This window comes from Microtus oregoni, unplaced genomic scaffold (genome assembly GCF_018167655.1).
Source record: "Microtus oregoni isolate MIOR12 unplaced genomic scaffold, Mior012 000020F_ref0000438, whole genome shotgun sequence".
Lineage (NCBI taxonomy): Eukaryota > Metazoa > Chordata > Mammalia > Rodentia > Cricetidae > Microtus > Microtus oregoni.
The window spans coordinates 39,233,725-39,256,465 of record NW_024543079.1 but is presented as its reverse complement, the minus strand read 5'-3'; the positions used below and the strand labels follow the sequence as shown (position 1 = coordinate 39,256,465).

The 22,741-nt window shown below is 46.3% G+C and overlaps 1 protein-coding gene across 1 annotated transcript in view; it reads left to right on the top strand.

The window, feature by feature from the left end:
- The window catches only part of Acoxl (acyl-CoA oxidase like), a 238,241-nt gene that overhangs the window by 174,092 nt on the left and 41,408 nt on the right, over positions 1-22,741 (top strand). Inside the window, exon 14 of the mRNA XM_041670171.1 lies at positions 12,912-12,999. Coding sequence (XP_041526105.1) covers positions 12,912-12,999 — 88 coding nt within the window. The remainder of the gene's footprint in view (positions 1-12,911; positions 13,000-22,741) is intronic.

The window sequence follows — 22,741 nt, the reverse complement described above, 5'->3', positions numbered from 1 at the left end:
CTCTCCTCGCAGGCAGAACACTGTATACATAATAAATAAATCAATCTTCTTTTTTAAGTGAAGGGCAATTAAGATGGTACTGACATTGACCCAGAGCCCACATACAATCGTGTGAACATGTGCACACGCGCATGCCTCCCCCAAACACTTTAAAAGGCACTGAGCTGCAAACTAAAGGTGATATGTCACACATCTAACTGCGCATATGGTGTATGTATCTCAATGACAGGATTTAAAGGTCTAACTCAAACAGGGCATCTCGGAAGTTAGGCTGTATACATGAGAGTCCCTCCATTTTTCTATATAAGTTGTAAACTTTGAGGTCCTACAGGTGGCCCAACCTGTTGTCTCTTATAGACCGAGTGAGGAAAAGAATCAATGGCAAAGGACATCAGTGAGAATTCACTAGGATCTGTTCTGTGCTGGGCTCTGTGTTAAACAATTTTCAGTGTCACATGGTAAAATGCCGTGGGTCCTCAGCAGCACGGAATCTAGACAGCACGGTGACAGACCAGAATGCGAGAGGCGAGGTGTGGAGGGCCAGCCCTGATGGCACACAGAGGAGCCGAAGAGCCTGGACATTCTTCTTGGGCCTTGATTTGAGGCCAGACCTCAGGAATCAGGTCTTTGGAGAGATGGTAAGGGTGGGGCCAGTCCTGATAGACCTGTAGTTCCTTGGAGAGCTCCCTGACCAGGGTTGACATAGGGACAGAAAAATTAGTTAATGCAACAATGTACCTGCCAGCCAGTTGGTGGTGGCGCATGCCTTTAACCCCGGCACTTGGGAGGCAGAGGGAATTGGATCTCTGTGAGTTCAAGGTCAGCCTGGTCTACAAAGGGAGTTCCAGGACAGTCAGACAGAGAAACCCTGTCTAAGAAAAAAAAGTGCACCCATCATTCCACTTCAGGCTGCCCTCTCCAAAGGCAGATCGTTGTGCTCTGCTGAGGTCACAGTCCTTGGCAGAGTTCTTGTCACTGCAGTTGTGAACTAGATGAAGGGAACCAATAAAGTGATCCTAGTGCATGCCCTCCGTGGTTTGATGCCAACTCAGTGGGGCAACCGCCCTCCTGCCTGCAGGGATGTCAGTTAGACCACAGGCAGGCAGGGAGCTTCTGCTTCCACCGGCCAGGTTGAAGCAGCTCACGTAATCGGGGATGAAGCATTTAAGACCAAACACAGGGGTGACATGTGGAATTGGAGAACAGACTTGGTCTGTCCCCATCCAGGGGCACACATCTGGCCTCCACACTCTGAAGACAGTGCTAACACCAGCTTTACTCTCTTGTTTCAGAGGCTGACAAGGGAGGGGAGAGGCCCCTTGCTGACTTAGAATCCTTCCTGGTAGCTCTTATAAACATGCCCAGATTCCCACTGGTCTCTTTCTTATGCTTACTGGTTACTCGGGCAGTTAGTGCTGGTTCCAGTGAGTGGATATTTAGCTTAGTAGGTAAAGTGCTTGCCTAACAAGCATGAGGCCCTGGGTTCAATCCCCAGCACCACATGAGAGCAGTGTTGTAAGGCGCATTTGTAATCCTGGAATTTGAGAGGTGGAGTAGTTCATCACTGAGGCTGACCTGAGTACCATGAAAAGAAAGTAAACTCCTCAGTTCAGCGAAAGAAACATAACTGCTTAGTTGAAACTTAGGACGTATAATTAAGAAAGGACAGATGGACAGGAAAGACCTATAGGTGTTTTTATTTGAACTATGTTTTTGTTTGAAAATGTTGTTATAGGGACTCACATATACCACGCACTGTGAGTGTTGTCGGCTGTAAAGGTATATAATCCCTGTCCTCTAGGAGGAAGGGTGGCTTGGGTTCTATACACAGAGAGATGGAGGAGAGAGAAGGCCCCTGTGTTCTCGGTTCAGGACAGATGGGGGAGGCAGTGAGGATGGAGGTGAGTCTTAACAATGAATGGACTTTCCTCTCAACCCCAGGCACAAAGTGAGGCTAGACCTTCCAGACAAGACTTGGGGAGGTCAGGGAACAACTGTCACAGCCACCCTAGCACCGAGCTAGTCAGATTTTCAGGTCACAAGCTAGAGACACCAGTAAGGGAGGGTGACAGTGCTGGTTGGTGGACCGGCGCCTTGTGTATCCTGTACAGGGCACTGAAGACCTCCTACGTCACCTTCACAGAGGAGTCCTGTGACGATCCTCCTCTTGTCAGTGCTGCAAGAGTGACCTATGTGTTGGTCACAGTCACCAACAGCCCAGAGTGTGAGCCTCAGCTGAGATGGTAGCCGAGAAGGGTCATTTGATAGAGAGCAAAGGTGCACTGGGCTCCAGCTTGCATCTTGGGAACACAGGTCAGCATGACCAAAGAAGAAAGACCCCTAAGGAGCCCCAATTACAGCAGGGTTAGTGATTTCCATTCCAGATGCCTCTCCTCTGAACTCATCCCTAATGCCCCCAGTTTTCTCCACCCAATGCCCTCCTCTCAGCTCTCACCTCCTGGGTCCCAGGTTCCTCACCAGCAGAACAGCTGCAGCTTTGGGAAACAAGATCTCCAGGCACAATATCGTTCCCATATTAAATGTATGTTGTTCTGCCTTTTGTGGACTTGAAGTAATACTAAAGGCAGTCAGGTCCAATAACACAGTCTTCATCTGAATGGGGAGTATATGCTGTTGAAACGCGATCTAGCTGACCAGACTCCAGATGCATGTGTCGGAGCCTGTACAGTGTATTTAAGACCCTGTGATTGGGTTCTTCCTCTTCTCTCTTACAAGAGCAGCTAAGGAGGAACTTTGCAAATGAGGATGCTGTTAGGAAAGGGACCAGGCAGCAAACATTTATTTACAAATCTGTTACTGGAAATTATCAAGGTCCATTTCAGGAGTTGAGCTTTCAAATGGCCAAAGAGAATGCATCACCCATAATCATTTTCTATCCCTGATGGCTCGGAAATGAAAAGCAGACTCTTCATTGGACATGAAAGCAGGGGAAATTAGGAAGTAATATATTCAATTGTAGAAGCCCTTTGCCAAGACTGTATTGATTTCATATTCTGACAAGTTCAGTTAAGCCTCCATGGGGAAACATTTTTGAAGCAGGTCCCATCTAAGATATGTGTGTTCCTACCACTTGGGGCTGGATGGAAGTGGTTATATGGGGATGGGCTCAGTTTTCTCTTTGTGACCAACCTGTTCATACTGTTTGTGGGAGAGCGTGGGCTGCAAAGGTCCTAGCAGGACTGTCACAGCCGTGTTGGGAGAGGCTGGCTGTCTCTGCTGAACCCACTGTTCCTATTTCTCTGCTTCCAACCTGTGTATCTACCTCTAATCCTAGCACCCATCTTCAGTGCCCAATTCTTCCACCCAGCCATTGTTCTGGTCAGGCACTCAGACTTGTGCTAGGTGCTGCAGTCACACAATCAGAGCAGTGCTCACGCTCCAGTACTGAAGACTTCCTGGGATGGATGTGCCAGCTGGGTGGGAGGGTAGAGGAGAACGCCGAAAACACCGAGAAGACCACATCTGGGGAGAGAAGATGCTGGAGGCTTCTAGGAGGAGGTGGAAACCTTGAAGCCAGGAGGAGGGAGCAGAGGAAGAAGACATGCGGATAGAGAGACTTGCATGTGGAAATATCTGGACCTGGGGTTGGGCACTTAAAGTTCATTTGGTGGTAGAGTGCTGGTCTAGCATTTACAAGGTGCTGAGGCATTCCCTAGAGGTGGAGGGTCAGAAGTTCAAGGCCATCTTGTGATACTAGAAGGTTTGAGGTTGACCTTGGAGACATGAGACCCTGTTTTAAAAAAAAATATGTCTGAAGAAGAGAAGGAAGCATGTGTCTTAGAACTGGACATAGATCTGGGTAGAGGGAAACCATGTGTGTATGTACAGACATAGGTATGTGTATGCATGAGTGTATGTGTGTGTGTACAGACATAGGTATGTGTATGCATGAGTGTATGTGTGTGTGTACAGACATAGGTATATGTATGCATGAGTGTATGTGTGTGTGTACAGACAGGTATGTGTGTGCATGAGTGTATGTTTGTGTGTACAGACATAGGTATGTGTATGCATGAGTGTATGTATGTATGTACAGACAGGTATGTGTGTGCATGAGTGTATGTGTGTATGTACAGACATAGGTATGTGTATGCATGAGTGTATGTGTGTATGTACAGACAGGTATGTGTGTGCATGAGTGTATGTGTGTGTGTACAGACATAGGTATGTGTGTGTGTACAGACATAGGTATGTGTATGCATGAGTGTATGTGTGTGTGTACAGACATAGGTATGTGTATGCATGAGTGTATGTGTGTGTGTACAGACATAGGTATGTGTATGCATGAGTGTATGTGTGTGTGTACAGACATAGGTATGTGTATGCATGAGTGTATGTGTGTGTGTACAGACATAGGTATGTGTATGCATGAGTGTATGTGTGTGTGTACAGACATAGGTATGTGTATGCATGAGTGTATGTGTGTGTGTGTACAGACATAGGTATGTGTATGCATGAGTGTATGTGTGTGTGTACAGACATAGGTATGTGTATGCATGAGTGTATGTGTGTGTGTACAGACATAGGTATGTGTATGCATGAGTGTATGTGTGTATGTACAGACATAGGTATGTGTATGCATGAGTGTATGTGTGTATGTGTGTGTGTGTGCATCTAAGCTCACCTTTTTTTCTTTTTTTCATCATTTCACTCTGTAGTCAGGATGGCCTGGAACTCATTGTGTGGCCAAGGCTGTCCTCAAACTTGTAGCAATCTCCCTTCCTGCTGCCTCATCTGAGATTACAGGTATGAGATACCAGATTTGAGTCCACGCCTATGGAGTGCACACTCTCCCAGGCACTCCTGGCAAGATGGTGCCTTTGATGCTGTGGGCAGAGCAACAGACTTCTGCATGAGTAATGGCGCGGGTCTAAGCCACATCCCTGACCTGAGGACAAGGTGCCAGACAGCCATAGTCCTTGGAACCAGATACGCCTGTGTGCCATTATGACATCTACTCTGTGTTTCTCTCGGAACACATGTGAATTCCAGCCCTGCACCTCAGGACACTCCCCTAGGTAAGGCTGCCACATTGTGAGAGAAGGTTTCTGGTGCAACAGGAGCTGGTGCAGGGATAGGGTCAGGCAGGGGTCTGCACACAGGGCAGGAAAGAGCAAGGTAGCAGAGAAGAGTGCCCTGGGAAGAAAACTGCCCTATCGCATCACCTGGGGATTCAGAACCCAACCAGGAACCATAGCTCCTCTTGGAGCCAGGAGCAATTTTGGGGGGATAGTTAGTCTGTGTAAAAGGGCTCTCCTAAGGGCAGCGTGACAGCTCGGGGGGCAAGGGAGTGCCTAGCTTGAAGATCTGAGTTCGAGTCCTAGAAACCCACATAGTGGAAGGAGAGGACCAACTCCCTCCACAAGTGACTATGCCCCCCCCCCAAAAAAAAACCCCAGTACGGTTCTCCAGAGGAATAGAACCAATAAACTGTATATATGATTAAAAGGGAGGATGTGTTGCATTGGCTTCCATGCTCACAGTGGAGTTTTGTCTGCTGGAGAACTTTGGAAGCTGAGAGTCATTAGCTGTAAGCCCAAGAAGCTAGACACTTTACAAAAAGAGACCCCTCCAGACCGTAAGCAAGTGATTGAGCTGGGGACCCAGTCAGGAACAGAGGTGTGGAACTGACAAGAGAAACTAGATTACCTGCCTGGCTGAAGAACTTGGTGGGCACGGGGCACAAGGGCCAGGAGAAGTCCTGGGGAAGCTGCCGTAGGAACCTTAAAATGGATTGTTGGGAAGAAGAAAGGCAAAGAGTACTCTGCAACTTTTGGAGATGTAGAGAAAAACCAGAGTTGAGATGGGAAAAGGGAATTTTCAGGTCAGGAGAACTTGGCAAACAGGAACTAGGCATCCGCTCATCCAATCCATTGTTCCCTTGGGCCTAGCAAAGTGCTAGAGTTGAAGAGCCCACGCTCCCACTGACTGGGTCAGGAAGGGACCAGGATGCCCCTATAATGCTCAGAAGAGGGAGACTATCAGCCACAATGTGGGCCTGCAGTGGTTTATCTAAATGTGGTCTTGTTCTCTCACAATAGGAAAACAAAGGCAGACAGCCAGAGCCCCACTGTGGTTCCATGGCCAAAGCCCAACAGTGCTCTTGCTGTGGCTCTGTGGCTCTTACCGTCCTTCCTCTCTTCTCCCATGATGTGAGTTAAATTGTTTCCAGCAGAAGGGTATGTTCAAGTCCTTATCCTCAGGACCCATGAATGCCAACTTAATTGGAAAAGGGGTCTGTGTAGCTATAACCAAGTTATAACTGAGGAAGTCATCCTGGAGAGCAGTGGCCTTACTCCAATATGCCTGATGCCCTCAGAAAAGGGGAGAAGCACAGACCAGATTCATGGAAGGAGGCTTGTAGCAATGGCCACCAAGATTAGAGCCATACAGTGGCAGGCCAAGGAAGACCAGAGAGCCGGCCACAGCCTGAGGTTGAGCGTGGCAAGGCAGCATGCTTGGACAGGGTGGGGTCTGCTGACACCTTGGCTTGGGACCAGACCTCTAGAGTGGGGAGAACATCTGCCTCTGTTGTCTCGGGCCCCAGAGACTGTGGTCATTTGGTCCAGGAGCCTCCAGAAGCCAGCCAAGCTCTGTAGCCCAGTTTTTCACCATCCTCTCAGCTGTGCGGTGGCTGGGGTTGCAGACCCGGAGAGGACAGAGAAGAAAGCAGGCACCTACCTGTGTGGGGTCTTTTTAACAGGGAAGTGGTGGCTGGCCTTGGACGCTGTGTGTCCAACCCTAGTGACAGAAGTACTTTGTAGAAAATCGTCTTCTATATACAAATGTGCATATGCACATACACACATATATGGAATAATATAGTGCATATTTTTTAAATTTACTAATCTCAGGTATTTGGTCACTGGGTTTGAACAAATGCTTGTGCTCAAATAGCTCTCACCAAAACTAGATGCAGAATACGCCCATCACCCCAGAGGGCCCCTTCAAGCCACTTTGTCATCTGCCAATCTCTCCTCCCAAACAGGTCCTGGAAAATTCTGATCTTTTCTCTGCTATCGATTCATGGAACCATCGCTTGCTTCTTCACTTTGCATAATTTATTGCACACACAATAATAAGCCTTTTGATTCTGGCTTCTGTCACTTTGCAAAGTGCTTCTGAGATCATGCAGCTGTGGCTCTGTGTGTGTGGTTGTTCCTTTTTGCTACAGTGTACTATTTCTTTAGAAGGGTCTATACAGTCTGCTTGCCCAGTAACGGATTGCTGGACATATGGATTGATACCTGTTTGGTGATTATGAATAAAACTTTAGTGGACATTTTCTTACAACTCTTTACATAGACAGCTGTCTTTGATTCATCTGTATAAACACCTCAGGGTAGAACCACTGGCTTCCCTGGTGGCTATGTGCTGAATTGCTTAAGGAACTACCAGACTGTTTCCAAAGTGGCCACGGCATCTTGTGCCCACCAGCAATGATTGCCGGCTGCCAGGCATCCTGGCTCACCCTCAGATTGCCAGTCTTACTCATCGTTGCCATAGTGGGTGTGAAGTGGCACCCCACTGTGGTCTTGATTTGCATTTCTCAAACCATCTTTGTGTGTTTATTTTCCATGTCAGATACAGATGGGTGAAGAGTCTGCTCACAGGTTTTGCCATGTGTTTAAGTGGGTTTTCCTTTTTCACGGTGTGTTTTATGTCTGTGCTTCCTTTCCCACGCATTTCTGTTGCTGTCCTTGTGTTTATGCCTGTGCTTAGGTAGCTTTGTAAAAGCCCATCATACATGCGCTTTGCAAACATTTACGCTGATCCATTACCTGACCTTAAAAGAGCAGTGTGCTGCAAGAGGAAAGAACTTATTAAAGCTTTTCATATCATAGCTCCTGGGCTTTTTGTCTAACACAATGTGGCTAAGGTTTTCCTCCAGTGGTTGCTAAATTCTTATGAGTTTAGCTCTAACATTCAGGCCGACCCCTCACTTTGGCACAGAGTGTGAAGTAAGGGTTGAGGTTTGTTTGGGTTTGTATGTGGGTGTGCACTTATCCTGGTAGAATTTGTTTCTTTCCCGTCTTCGACCGTAGGTGTGTGGCTGTATTCCTGGACTCCCTGCCTTGTCCCATTCCTCTGTACCTCTAGCCTTATCCCAATTACACACCGCTGTGTTTACCTTAGCTTTATCAAAGTCTTTCAATCAGATCACATGACTCTTCCAAGGTTTTTCTTTCCCAAAACTGCCTTTGGCTATTCTAGGTTTTCTGTTGTCCGGTTAGACTTTGTAGCCATCTCACAAATTTCTACCAAAGCCAAAAGTCTGCTGGAATTTTGATGGGCGTGGAAGAAGTGACCCTGCAGCGAAACAAGGGTTTCCCACCTGTGAACACAGTAGCTCCGCCTTTCATTTAGGGAACTTTGTAAATTTCTCTGTGCAATATCTTTTGGGGTTTGTGTATAAATTTTACATGTTTTATAAGTTCTTAATGTTTCTGATGTTGCTATGATATTTTTAAAAGATTTATTTTAGTTTCATTTATGTATATGTGCCTGTGTGTATACCACATGCATGCAGTACCTGTGGAGGCCAGAAGAGGGTGCTGGATCTCCTGGAGCTGGAGTTACAGGCTGTTGTGAGCATCCCTGTATGGGTTCAAAGATCCGAATTTGGATCCCCTGAGAGAGGAGCAAATCCTCTTAACAACTGAGCTGTCTCTCTGACCCCATAATGGGATTTTTTAAAGTATTGCTCTTGAACCTTGTGACTCACTTGATTCACTTATAAGGTCTAAGACCTTTATTATATATTCCTTGGCATTTCTTTATAGATGAACATGTATTTTTTAATATGAGACTTATTGCTTTCATTTCTTTTTCTTGCCTTATTACCCTGTCTAGCTCCTCTAGCTCCATGTGAAGAAGAATGCCATCCTTTCCAGAAGGAAAAAAACCATTTATTCTTTCACCATTAAATATGATGTTAGCTGAGGTTATTTTTTTCCCGTTTATTTATTTATTAAATATTTCTGTCTCTTCCCCGCCACCGCCTCCCATTTTCCTCCTCCTCCCCCAATCCAGTCCCCCTCCCTCATCAGCCCAAAGAGCTATCAGGGTTCCCTGCCCTGTGGGAAGTCCAAGGAACCCCCACCTCCATCCATGTCTAGTAAGCTGAGCATCCAAACTGCCTAGGCTCCCACAAAGCCAGTACGTGCAGTAGGATCAAAAACCCATTGCCATTGTTCTTGAGTTCTCAGTAGTCCTCATTGTCCGCTATGTTCAGCAAGTCTGGTTTTATCCCAGGCTTTTTCAGACCCAGGCCAGCTGGCCTTGGTGAGTTCCCGATAGAACATCCCCATTGTCTCAGTGTGTGGGTGCACCCCTCGCGGTCCTGAGTTCCTTGCTCGTGCTCTCTCTCCTTCTGCTCCTGATTTGGACCTTGAGATTTCTGTCTGGTGCTCCAATGTGGGTCTCTGTCTCTGTCTCCTTTCATCGCCTGATGAAGGTTAATATTCAGGAGGATGCCTATGTTTTTCTTTGGGTTCTCCTTATTTAGCTTCTCTAGGATCACTAATTATAGGCTCAATGTCCTTTGTTTATGGCTAGAAACCAAATATGAGTGAGTACATCCCATGTTCCTCTTTTTGGGTCTGGCTTACCTCACTCAGGATAGTGTTTTCTATTTCCATCCATTTGTATGCAAAATTCAAGAAGTCCTTGTTTTTTACTGCTGAGTAGTACTCTAATATGTATACATTCCATACTTTCATCATCCATTCTTCCATTGAAGGGCATCTAGGTTGTTTCCAGGTTCTGGCTATTACAAACAATGCTGCTATGAACATAGTAGAGCATATACTTTTGTTGTATGATAGGGCCTCTCTTGGGTATATTTCCAAGAGTGGTATTGCTGGGTCCAGGGGTAGGTTGATCCCGAATTTCCTGAGAAACCGCCACACTGCTTTCCAGAGTGGTTGCACAAGTTTGCATTCCCACCAGCAATGGATGAGTGTACCCCTTTCTCCACAACCTCTCCAGCAAAGGCTATTATTGGCGTTTTTGATTTTAGCCATTCTGACAGGTGTAAGATGGTATCTTAAAGTTGTCTTGATTTGCATTTCCCTGACCGCTAAGGAGGTTGAGCATGACCTTAAGTGTCTTTTGGCCATTTGAACTTCTTCTGTTGAGAATTCTCTGTTCAGCTCAGTGCCCCATTTTATAATTGGGTTGATTAGCCTTTTACGGTCTAGTTTCTTGAGTTCTTTATATATTTTGGAGATCAGACCTTTGTCAGTTGCGGGGTTGGTGAAGGCCTTTGTGTCTTAGGGTATTTTTTATTATGGATCATCTATAAGGAATGGTTTCTAGCTGGCTATAGTGCTGCTGAGATCCATTCTAGAAACGAAAGGGGGATGGGTACGCTCATCTAGTGCCAGGAAGGCCTTTCTCCCAGCCTGTTGTTGCTCTGTATGTTGACTGCGCTCTCGTGTGTCTTTTCATTAAACACTTGAAGAATGGCCTGCTGTTTACTGGTGTGGTCACCTGTGGTAACATGTGCCGTTCAAGTGGGAGGGGTAGGGCTTCAGATACTTTCCCTTGCTCCATTAGGAGGCAGAGCAGGAATTTTGGAGTCTGTTTGTCCAGTTCCAACTCCACTCTGCAATGTTAGGCAAATCATTCAGCCTCTCTGAGTCACGATTTCAGCCTGTGACATGAAAATATCAGCAAATGTCGAAGGCTTCTGAAGATTAAATAAGTGAGCAAATAAAATTAAATGCTTAAAACAATGCCTGTTGCCTGGATGCGCCTAGTTTAAACTCAGGTTTCCAGTAGCTATTTATGGCTGCAGAAAAAGGGCAACTGTCCCTTTAAAAGTCTTAAACCTCCCACAAAGGTGCTTAGGAGGAGGGTTGATTTCTTTTGTATTGTACCATCGCTAGTGTAGTAAAGACTCTTCAACACTCCCCGCAGTGCAGACTGCAGACTAGCTGTTACACCTGTGGGCAGTGACATTCTCAGAGCTGATGCCAGCATGGGGGGGGGGGGGGGCTTGGAGGACCCGCTGCTCCCTGGATCCTCCTCTTTCTCTTTTTTCTCACGCTCTTTGAGGAGGCAAAGATGTCTCCAGGGCCTTTCCAGTCACTTAGCTGTCCCTGGTGTTCTGCTGGTCAGACCAGTGAAAAGCTTTGTCCCCATATCACTCTGTTTGGGCCATCTGCATGGTGGCTTGTTCTTCCCACCGCCTGCCTTGCGTGCACTCTTCAGGAGAGCTGAGCCCTGGCATTATCCTGTAAGATGATAGGTGAGCGCTGTTTCCAGACTATCTTCAGGAACTTGCAGCAACTGCCAGAGTTTCCGTGAATGCCCCACCACGGGGTCAAGAGTCACCAGTCTCTGCCCCACCTTGTCAGTTTGAACAGTGACACCTGTCCAGGGAGATACGGATTCAGGAAGCATCCGTGCCAACACTGTCTGTCCATTCCCTGACTGTCATGATGCCCAGTTAGAGGTGGAGCTGGAGAGTCACGTGACATGGCCCTCCTGACTGTGCGCACTGCCCCGGGTCCTCATATTGAATTATACATGGCAGAGGCTCTCTGCAGATCTGTTTTTCCGCTAGCGCACAAAGCACCATTAGAGGAGGTATCTGACAGAGAGAGCTTCAGGCCCTGAAGAGGCGAAGCCACCACAAAGTTGGTTACTTTCCAACTGAGAGGCCTGTCAGCTTGGGGGTGACACAAATGGGAAGTTGATACATCAAGTGTAACTTTCTGTTTGAGTCTTAGTTCCTTGAGAACACACACACAATCACTAAAAGTTTGATATCAAATCATTCAGTCTTCGAAACAAAGAAAGAGGAGGAGGAACAAAGTAAAGGTCAGCAGCGCCAAATTTAACTGAGGTCTTTGGTTAGATAAGAGGTGCCTCGGGCTCCATGCCCAGGAGACCCGCTGCTTGGTGGGTGCCAGTGAAGCAATGCACACAGACAGACTGTGGCTCCTGTCTCCGTGACTGTTCATTTCTCATGTCATCAGACACTGAACACAAAAGGAAGCACCCGATGGCAGTGGAAGCAAGGACACTGAGTACTGCACCTCAGCAGTAAGCTTGTCACCCATGGCTGAACCTACTACTATTACTTGCTAAATGGACTTAGTTCATTGTATATATGCTTCCTGAGCAAGCGAAATTATAGGCCTTTACCACCAGGCCCACCTCAAATTTCTCCTTGAACATGTGTTGCCTCCTAGATATCAGGTATAACTAGACACCATACCTGATATGTGAGGACTTAACATATACACATGCACACACACACTTATGCACACATATGCACATACACACATACATAAACACTCATATATACACATGCACACATACACACACATGCACACATACACACACATGCATACATGCACACACTCATGCACACATACATACACATACATAAACACTCATATACACACATGCACACATACATACACACACACACACAGACTGGACTTCCTGGACACCACCAGGACATTCATTCTGCTCACAAGTTGCTCTCACGGGTCATGCATCCAGCCTCTCAGTGACTGCGCAATGCCCACGTGTATGTTGTATGGACCCTTTGGATATTTGCTGGGTTGGTTGGTAAAGGCCTCTAAGCCTGGGTACTTGGGAGGCTGGGGCAGGATCACCAGTTTAAGCCCACCAGACAACTCAGTGAGGTTCTGTCTCAGGATATGAAATTAGAGGAGGGTGCTATTGGGTAGTGTCATTCAGTCCACGGTAGAGTGCTTGGCTTGTGTGCCAGAAGCCCCAGCACCTCCCTCTCTCTCAAACACCCACACTGCCCCCCCCAAAAAAACCAAGAAAACAAAATAAAAAGGAAATTTTTGAGTTCACTTTTCTCCAAATATTCCTCATGGGTATTTTCTCCCCTCCCTTGCCAGGTGGTAACCAAGAAAGGGGATTTCTTCAGTGCCTGGAACTCCTGCATGCACCATATCACCTTACTGTCTCTGGCACACATCCACAGAGGTGAGTTGGCTCTTGATGAACGCTCATGGTTGGGTGACTCAGAGCCCTGAAGGCCACAGGGGAACATAACTCTGTAGAAGGGAAGTCTTGCCACCAGTCTGAGCCTCCTGCTAGATCTAGGGCCCTGAGTACCTTCAAGAGACTGTTGTAACTCAGCTCCCTACTTATCAGGGAAACTACCCAGGCAGATAGCCCACCAGGACCCACTAGCTGGAGAGGCATTAGTTTGTACATCAATTCCCCCAGGCCCTTGTCCAACCACATCTGGAACTCCTGAACAAATCTACATATACAAAACCAAAGCATACCGGATAAAAGGCCCCTGTCTGAAGAGGTCTGACCTTTGTCACAGCTGCTTAAACCTAGTCCTCAAATGAGGCAGCTGTGTCAATCCAAGTCCCTGATTCTCAACCCAGGACAGTTTTACCCTCAAGGGAGGTTTGGCCATGTTTGAAGATGTCTGGAATGTTGGATGCAGACAGTGTTATTGGTGGATGGTAGGTAGAGGCTAGACTAGCATTAAATGTCCTCTATGTTACAGGCCAGTCTCCTACAGTCCAGTACATAAATAACTCTGAGACTAAGAATACTCATTTTGGTCTAAAGAGACTAAAATAACACAAGAAAATGAAAAAAAACATTTGGATCCACGACTTCATGTCAGTGGAATTATTTAATATCGAAAATCATCTAGTTTACAACATGATGTCACTGTGTGAGGGAAAGGTACTAAAAGAGAAAGGCCAGGCTCTCAGTGAGCCTGATGGCTGTGTAGGAGACTTCTATCACATGGGGCCGCTGATGGTTATATAGAGCAGGGCCAGGCTGGTCCCCAGCACGGCTGCAGGGGCCTGGCTCCTGGTGCCTCTTGTCTGTGGGTCTGTTAAAAGGGAGGGCAAGGTATTGTGGCCAACAACCAAGGAATGAATATGTTTGGCTAAACTTCCAGTCTGCCTACCACTCACTCTCTCTCCAACCAGCATGTGCCAAAAAAAAAAAAAAAAAAAAAAACAAAAAAAAGAAAACAAGAGTGTGCTGTGGGATTCTGTGCCATGTTCCAGTAGCTTCAGGGATGCCCAGCATCGTCACTCAGAGCTGAACTAGAGGGAAAAGTTTCAGCTCACATGAAGCCTGGCTGCTTCCCTTCCTCCGACGTCCAGCTCTGGGAACTCTGTGTTAGAGTGTCATCCTTCAGGGCTAGTGAGCGCAGGCTGGAATGAGGATGTGTCGGGGACACAGGTTCTTCACAGAGAAAAGAAGCAGGTGGCCCACAGGAGGACCACCTCAGGGTGGCCTTTACACACAGTGACCCAACCCCGGAATAACCAGTGCCGTGTCTGCAACCCTGATTCTGTTTGGAGTCTACCTTCTGCTCTCTGGGACAAAGAGGAGGAGCAAGGTAGGGACAGAGAGGATGGGGAATGGGAGAAACATTCACATCTCTGTGTGTTACTAAGAGGCAAGATTGGATTCCCTCATTTGGAGATGCAAAAACTTTGTATACCCTGAAGTGTGTCGGCTGTGGGGAGACTGGTTCATAGTAACTGAACTTGGAAATGACCGATATAAACCGGAATGCCGGTTCATTCATCACGTCAAAACCCAGCTGCTGGGGTCTACAAGCCATCCCTCACACAGGCAGAAAGCAACGTGCAACTAAATAGCAACCGAGGGTGCCTCAGGTCATGCCATCTGCATAGTGCATGCCTTCATGGCTGCAGGTCTCAGACCCACTGTCTACTGCCAAGGATTCTGTAGGTTACAGGCTGTCTGTGTTCCTGCACTGTCTTGGTAGCCTTGACTCCAGACTCATTTACTTAAAAAATCTTCTTCTATTGGAGGTTTTGTTTGTTTGTTTTCCATATTTGGTGATTAGGCAGAAACACATTGAACACAAAGCCCCCCCACACACACCCTAGTTGAAGGCAGGTGTGTCTTTGACCTCTTCATCCATGGCAGGTAACTAGTACTGGACTCATTCTTGGAGTACTAAGGTCCAGATCCTGGGGGTCTTCCCTCTGGGCCCCGTTGTACTGACCACAGATACTGTCCATCCCCAAATCTGGTTCTAACGTGAAGGCATGGGGAGCCTTTTACATACTTTTCAAATACAAACACATCTTCAAATAGCCACCTGTCAACTTTCCATCTGGAACCAGATGGTTCACCTTAGAAGGACTGTGACTCTTCCGATGATGTCACACATTCCAAGTATAGCTGAGCTTGGTGTGTGGACAGTGCACACAGGCCCCAGGAGCTGGTTATCTGAGTTCACGTCCTGCTTGTCCTTCCACCAGCTCTGTGGCTGCAAGCCAGTCACCTGACCTCTCTGAGCTTCATTTACAGAAACTGTGAGCTATGGCAAAGACAAATCCAGATGATTACCCAAGGTTCTTGTCTTAGTGTCTGACTCATTCCTCGTAATGAAAAGAGAAACAAATGTTGTTAACCACTATCATATATAACTGAAGTAGATCTTGTTCCTGAAGAGGAAGTTCAACAAGTTGAGTGGTAATGTTTGAGGTCTGAATGCCAGGAAGAGGCATCAGAGATTTGCTGTCACCTCAACAATTTTGAACTGTCAGTTGGTTAATAATAATTTAAAAAGTGATTATTTTCATAAAATTACCCTCAGGTTTAAGACTAGATATGGAGTTCTTAGGTGTATAAAAATGAAAATTGATTTGAAGCTAGTATTTGGGGAGCTCAGGAATAATTTGAAATAGAAAACTCTATCTGTAGTGTAAAGGTTTAGGAGCCGGAGAGATTGTCTCCATGGGTCAGACTGCTTACTGCAGACACGAGGCTCTGTGCAGCCAGGTGTGACTGCACACCCTGCACTCCCAGCACCTTGGTGGGCAGTGATAAGAATATCCCTGGGGCTTGCAGGCTGCTAGCCTATCTCCACGCTCATTGAGAGGCCCTGGCTTCAGGAAATAAAGTGGGGAACGAAGCAGGACACCCAACATCCTCCTCTGGTCTCTGCATGCACAAGTGTGCTCATGGTGCACACACTCGTGTGCCTCCACCACACACAAAACCAAACCAATACATGCAATGCAAAGGTTCGAACACACAGACATGTAGCAGGTCCTCAGGATAGGGGAGCACTGAGCCTGGGACAGCCAGAAGATCTAGCCCAGATGTTGCTGCGTTCACATCCAGTCACTCTCCAGCAGAGGTCTCCAGGGGAAGGGACAAGAGCTCAAGAAGCCCATGGGTCTTTGCTGACCTGCACAGATATTGCCTGAGGACACTTTTGAAGGAGCAACACGCAGAGGGGGAGAGGGGAATCAGTCTGTTAAAGCTCAAACCTTAACATCTCCCCAGGTGGAAATGAACTCAGAATCGAGCCAGTTTTATTAGGAACAAATGGGGAGAAAAGCCTTCTGGCATCAGTATCAGTTTTTCACCTGAAGGCTAGGGAAAACTAGGCTTGAGATGAAAATGTTAAGCAGTCTCCAGTGGCTTCTGTAGTGGGACGTAACCATTACAGTGATGAATTGATATTTTTCTGTGAGGCGCATATTTATCTTGCCCCAGAAAGAGCATCTCTGAAACCTCATGGTACCTAAGCCCCTAAGGGTGTGCCCATTCCAGGCAAAAAAAGAAAACAAGCAGTCATTAAAGAAATGGCAACATCCACGCTTCCCAGCTCTGTGCAGAACTGTCTGTGACGTCTCTCAAAGCCTGTGAGCTTCATGTAGCAGGAAGCCCCTTTCTACTTCTTAATAAAACGCCTGATAATTTTGAATGTCCATGTTAAGGGCAGGCTGTAATTATAATTAGAACACAGAATGCCTTGGGGTTCTGCCTACTGAGAATTAATTTCAGATTCCTTTCAAGGACGTGTGTGTTTTGAAACGAGGCTTTCTTTGTTAATAAAAACATGATAGCATGCATTATTTAAAACAGTGTCGTGTTTTGCCTATTAGTGCTGATTCCAATATTCTTCATGGGGCTAGCAGTTTCCTCCCAGTTGGGAATGGGGTTAGTCTTTGGACAAATTGCCTTTGCCTTGTTTAGCTTAAGCTTGCATCATTTTCTATGAAATTATGAAAATAAATTTGCCCCCTCCCTGAATGTATTTTAACATTACGGAGGCACTGAATGCTACCTCTTCATCTGGAAATCCTGTGTGGGTCTAGGCACTTACCATCCTTTACCACTACTGAAGTGGCCACTGCCAACCCTTTCAGTATTGTCTTTTGTTAGAACCAGAGGTTTTGAGTTCATCTTACCGTTTGAATAACGGGTTTGCGCGATGTTTTGTTCCTGCTGGAGGGTGAAGGGTGGAGAGGTGTGTCTGAGGGAAGAGCACGAGGCCCAGTGCCAGCTGGGACAGTGTGTTCTTTCTCTTGCCACTGGTTCTATCGATTTGGTAGCACAAACTTTGCCACAGTGGCCTCTGTAAATTCCATGTGTCTTGGTTTCTTTTCATCCGCTGTTGATAAACACCCTGGCTAACACAGCTCCAGGGAGAACAGTTTATTCCCCCTTGGAGTTCAAGGCAGCAGGAGCTTGAAGCAGCTGACTGCATCCCATACATCCACAGTCGAGAAGCAGAGGGAGTGAACCCAAGCTGCCGCTCAGCTCTGCCTCTTTGCAAGATTCCCCACCTCACCTGCCATAATTAAGATAATTCCGCAGAGGGATTCCCCGAGGCTCATCTCGCAGAGAACACTGGATTTTGTCTACTTGGCAAGTAACACTAACCATCATAGCAGTGAGATTCAAGTGGCTCCAGGGAGGGAGTCCTTGGTATGGCTGCACCTGATCACAGCATCTCTGTGTCTGTCTCCATCAAATACATGGATGGTGGGGCTGGCCAGGGTGCTGAGGAAGGGCCAATGTAACTGGCTGACGGGCCTCTGTGGATTCAACCTCTTGGAGGGCCCAGGAAGGCAAGGAACGCACCAGTTTTGTCTCCCCTCTTTCAATCAGACATTCAACTCAGCCCGTGAAGGTATTCTATGAGCAAAAGGTGCTTCTGAGGATGGAGGATCCACACTTTACAGAGTCTACAATGTTGGGCTAGAGACACAGTTACATACTCGACAAGATCACAGGAAGTCCTGGGCCTCTGGGTCTCTCCCACTTGAAATCAGAAAAACCCAGACAGTGACAATATGGTAGAAAAGAACAAGAGCCCACGGTCTCACCACACACATTCAACAGGGAGAGCCATGACAGTGAAGGCCCAGGGTGAGCCCCTGTCATGAAATCCATCCTAAATGGGAGCACAAGGCACTTTGTGGTCTTCAGAAGAGCGTGATGAAGGACTGGAGATGGTTAGTGCTTAAAAGCATTCGCTGCTTTTCCAGAGGGCTCAGCTTCAGCTCCTAGCACCCACGTGACAGCTCACAACTACCTGTAACTCCAGTCCCAGGGATCCAACGCCATCTTTGCACCTCCAAAGAAAAGCACCTCCATACATGTGGCGCACACACACACACACACACTATAAAAGGAGCTTACATTTTGATTGCTTGTGGTTTTCTGTAGTGATCTCTGCTGCAAAGAGAAGTTTCCTTGATGAGGGTGGAGACTATGGCTGTCTGTGGAAATGAGGAAAGATATTTACCATGTAGTGAAGGGTTGCACTGGTTTAGGAAGGTGATGATTGGATGTGGGTAGCTGTCTGGTTCCCAGTATCAGACATGATCTCCCTCTTGTTGAGTGGGTCTTAGGTTCTTTTAGGGGGCTGCTGGTAACTGCCAAGGTACGCGTGCCATTATGGCACTCTTGGAGTACCATGTTATGTTAGCCATTGGTATGGTTCATCCGTGTTAAAACTAGGTAGAGCGCTGCTTGCTTCCTGCCTTCCTTTGGAAGTTTTTGTGGTGCCTTCTGGTACCATGAAAGCTAGTCTTCAGGGAAGAGGACTGCAGGTCAGTTCCAGCTCAGGGACATCTGGGCCCTGTATCTGAAGTGCATGGTGTCCACAGCAAGGTGTATTTGCCTTCCATATCTGGGCAGAAACTAGTCTGTAATGTTGGACAACCCTGACCAAGAGCCCAACAGCAGGGTTCTCATGCCTGGTGGGGGTGGGGATTCTGTTAGATGGTCTTTGGCTCTTGGAGGAAGCATTGTCAGCCTAGGTGGGAAATTTTCATTTAAACTACATATGTTTACTTAGACAATACTCGGTATTTTAGGTAGATAGTTAACACTATGGTTCCTTTGGACGTTTTCCCCATCTTTACTGCTCTTTTACCTTCCTGTCCCTCCCTGACTAGAAGCCCCCCTTTTCTCATTTCCCTGCTCACACCACTCATTCTCTGCTAGTCTCCTCTCCTTTGCTCCCCCAGGCCCCTCCATGCCAGTAGTCCCTTATGATTTTTCTGTGTTTTGCAGTTACTCCAGGCTATGCATGCACATCTGAAGGCTTGGAGCTCCAGATAAGAAAGAACACGTGGTGTTTGTCTTTCTCGGTCTGGGCTACCTTGCTCACTGTGCTCTTTTCTAGTTCCATCCGTGTAGCTGCAAAGTTCATAATTTCGTTTTCCTTTACTGCTGAGTCATATTCCATAGTGTGCATCGAATTTCCATATTCATCTGTTCAAGAGCATCTAAGTTGTTTCCGTTTCCTAGCTATTGTGAATAGAGCAGCAATGCATCAGGCTGAGCAAGGATCTGTGGAACCTTTGTGCACATGCTGAGGGCGCTACATCTGGGTCATATGGTGTCGGGCTGCTCAGAACCACTGAAAAGGCAACAGAAACCTGCCCTCCCTGGCTGTGAAGTATGTTCCTGCCCCCCTGTTTTCCACCATGTGATTTAAAAATTTACCTTGTACAGTAAACTGCAAAGATCTGTGTCAGCATTCTGAACTGAATATAAGTAAATATATGGGGGGGGAGGAAACACCAAATCATCTCAAAATAATAAGTATCCATTAGTATCCATGCTGATGGAGGGAAATGTGAAAGAGTAAAACAAAATAGATTTTCCATTAGCATCAGGTTTAAGAATAAGACCTTTAGGGGACAGGCAGAATTCCTAGGGTCCCTTGGTCAGCCAGTCTAGCTCCATCAGTGAGCTCCAAGTTCAGGAACAAAAACGAATAGGGTATAAGTAATAGAAAAAGACACCTAACATAACCTCTGGCTGCAATGTGCATGCAGTCATGTATGCATGCACACACACACACACACACACACACACACACACACACACACACACAGGCACACCTGCATGCATGAACAAATACATGTGCAATACATTCAAAATCTTTAAAAAAAAGATTAAGGCTTCCACACCACCAATAAAAATAGACATGCAGAAACTGTCTCACCATGGCAATTCTGGATATGATGTTATATTAAAACACTATTACCCCGTCGCGTACTATAAAGTTAGACATATTTGCCAGGAGCGCACGTTTAAGCATGAGTTTTAAAGGGCAGCATATTCTAGTCTCCAAAACACTTAGCAAATAACCTTTGAGTTCACATGAGCCACCCACACAAAAACCAAAATGAACTAGACAGAAAAAAAAATTGCAAAAGCAACTGTCTGTTGACAACCAGATTTTCTTTCAGTCCTTGAGCTTTTGTCTATAAATAATCTGCGTGTTTCGAGTCTGACCATTGTCTTCGGTGGCCCCTCCTGACATGTTCTCAGTTCAGTGTGTCATAAAACACATAGTAAATGTGTAAATCATGGAAACTATTGTGTTTTTAGAGGGGAGCTGTTGGAGATATGTGCTTTTTAGATACCCAGAGTGTCAAAATGAAGCATTAAGATGATGTATTCTTTCTTTGGAGCATCTGTTATCTTTTGTGAGATCTTGAGCTTGATAAATCACCAGAGATAAAAACTTCATTTTTAACTTATTGTAGATCCCCAATGCCAAGAGGAGAAATGGCACTGTGTCCTCTCTCCATGAATTTTCCTCTCTCCCTGCTGAGGACTTACAGGCTTTTATTTGCAGAGAAAACATAATGCTCTGGTGGCTTTTGCTCAGAAACCTGAGAAGTGAAGGGAAAAAAAGAGAAACATCCATTGACAGATATGATAATTTAACATGCTTTAATACTGGCCTAAAGTGGCATAGAGTGTTAAATAGGGAGAGACCACAAGGTAATTTTAAAGCAAAGTTTTAAGAATGTTTTTAGTTTTGTTTTTCAAGTCGGGTATATCTGTGTGTTCTGTGTGAGTATGTACCACACGTGGGCAGGTGCTGGAGGAGTCCAGAGGTGTCAGATCCCTGGAGCTGGAGCAACAGGTGGTTGTGAGTCACCAGACAGGGATGCCAGGAACCTAACTTGGGTCATCCACCATAACAGCAAGGGCTTTTGACTAATGAGCTCTCTCTGTACTGTAAAGTGAGGGTTTTTTTTTTTTAAATCAGATTTTACCTTCATCTGTTGACACTTAAAACCTCTGAACAGATGCAGCAGAATGGATATTGGATACTTGATGGGGATATGATTTTTAGATTAATCCAAATAACTGATGAAGGTATCTTTTGAGATACATAGATAGATAACATATATATTATATTCATTATACATGCACACAGAGAGAAAGAGAAAGAGAATTTTGTCTCTCAAAATCACTCCAAAGTTCTCTCTTAATTGGCAGTCTGGCTAATCAATAAAATCCCCATAGATTTTACATGTATATATGAGTATTCTTCTGTATCCAAGGGGACCACACAGAAAACTTGTAGGGATGGCTTCTCAGCAGTTCCTACTGTGAACTTGGAGGATCAGAGGGCATGACTCATAAATAAGTCAATCAAAATGGTATGGCGTGAATGTTCACACTGCCTGCTGCTCCGTGTGTAAGGAAGTCCCCTGCTGCAGTGAGTGCCCCCAATGTCTTGCCTTGCCTTTAGTTTATTGGTCTTCAGCCCTAAGCAGGTGGAGGCACATTTAGGCACATTTTATTGAATGCTCACCCATTCCAGGCCACAGGCAAACAGTTGGATTTTTCTGGTAACTGCCACAAAGATCTGCTTAAAGGAGGTGATTGATAGCTTCTGCCCTAGGTTTCAGAGGTTCCTAAAGTTCCCAGAGCACATGGCCAACGGTATCTGTGAGCAGGTGACCTCATTTTGCCCTTCTCTCTACTCTCACAAAAGCGTGCAAGTTATGATAAGAAGCCCGTGGAATTATTAAGGTGGCCAGATGTTCTGGAGTTTCAAGCCTCCCTCTATGTTCTCACTCCAACAGCTACACAAAGAACTGATCTTTAGATCAGGAAGCTATTCCACCTGAATGAAGCATCTGCCTACTGTGTCAAAGGGTTGCAGTCTATCATGGCAGGGAAGGGCTGGCAGGGCAGGTCTTTCCATGGGGGCAGGAGTGTAGGGCAGGAGCTTTTCTCACCACAACAGACCAGGAATCAGAGAGTAGGGTTGGGAGGCAGGACCAGGAATCACCCTTATTGGTCTCCTTCCTCCAGCTAGACGCAACTCCAAACATTTCTAGAATCTTCCAAAATAGCACCCTGGGGCCAAGCATTTAAACAGAGGTCTCTGGTCAATATTTCAGGTTTAAATCAGAAACCTCTGCCCACTCACACAGGGTTTGGGCAGGTCAGGATGGAACCTAGGGTAATCTGTTACTTTGCCCGGTTGGATAGGCGAGCCTGCGGGGTTCAGATGCCATACTCGTCTGGATGATTGACAGCAGAAGAGAAGTGTGACCCCAGCCCTCAGTCCAGCAGTAAGAGGACAATCTAGATGGGTTAGTCCCTGTCACCAGAAGAGGATTAGAGTCCAGGGATGCCA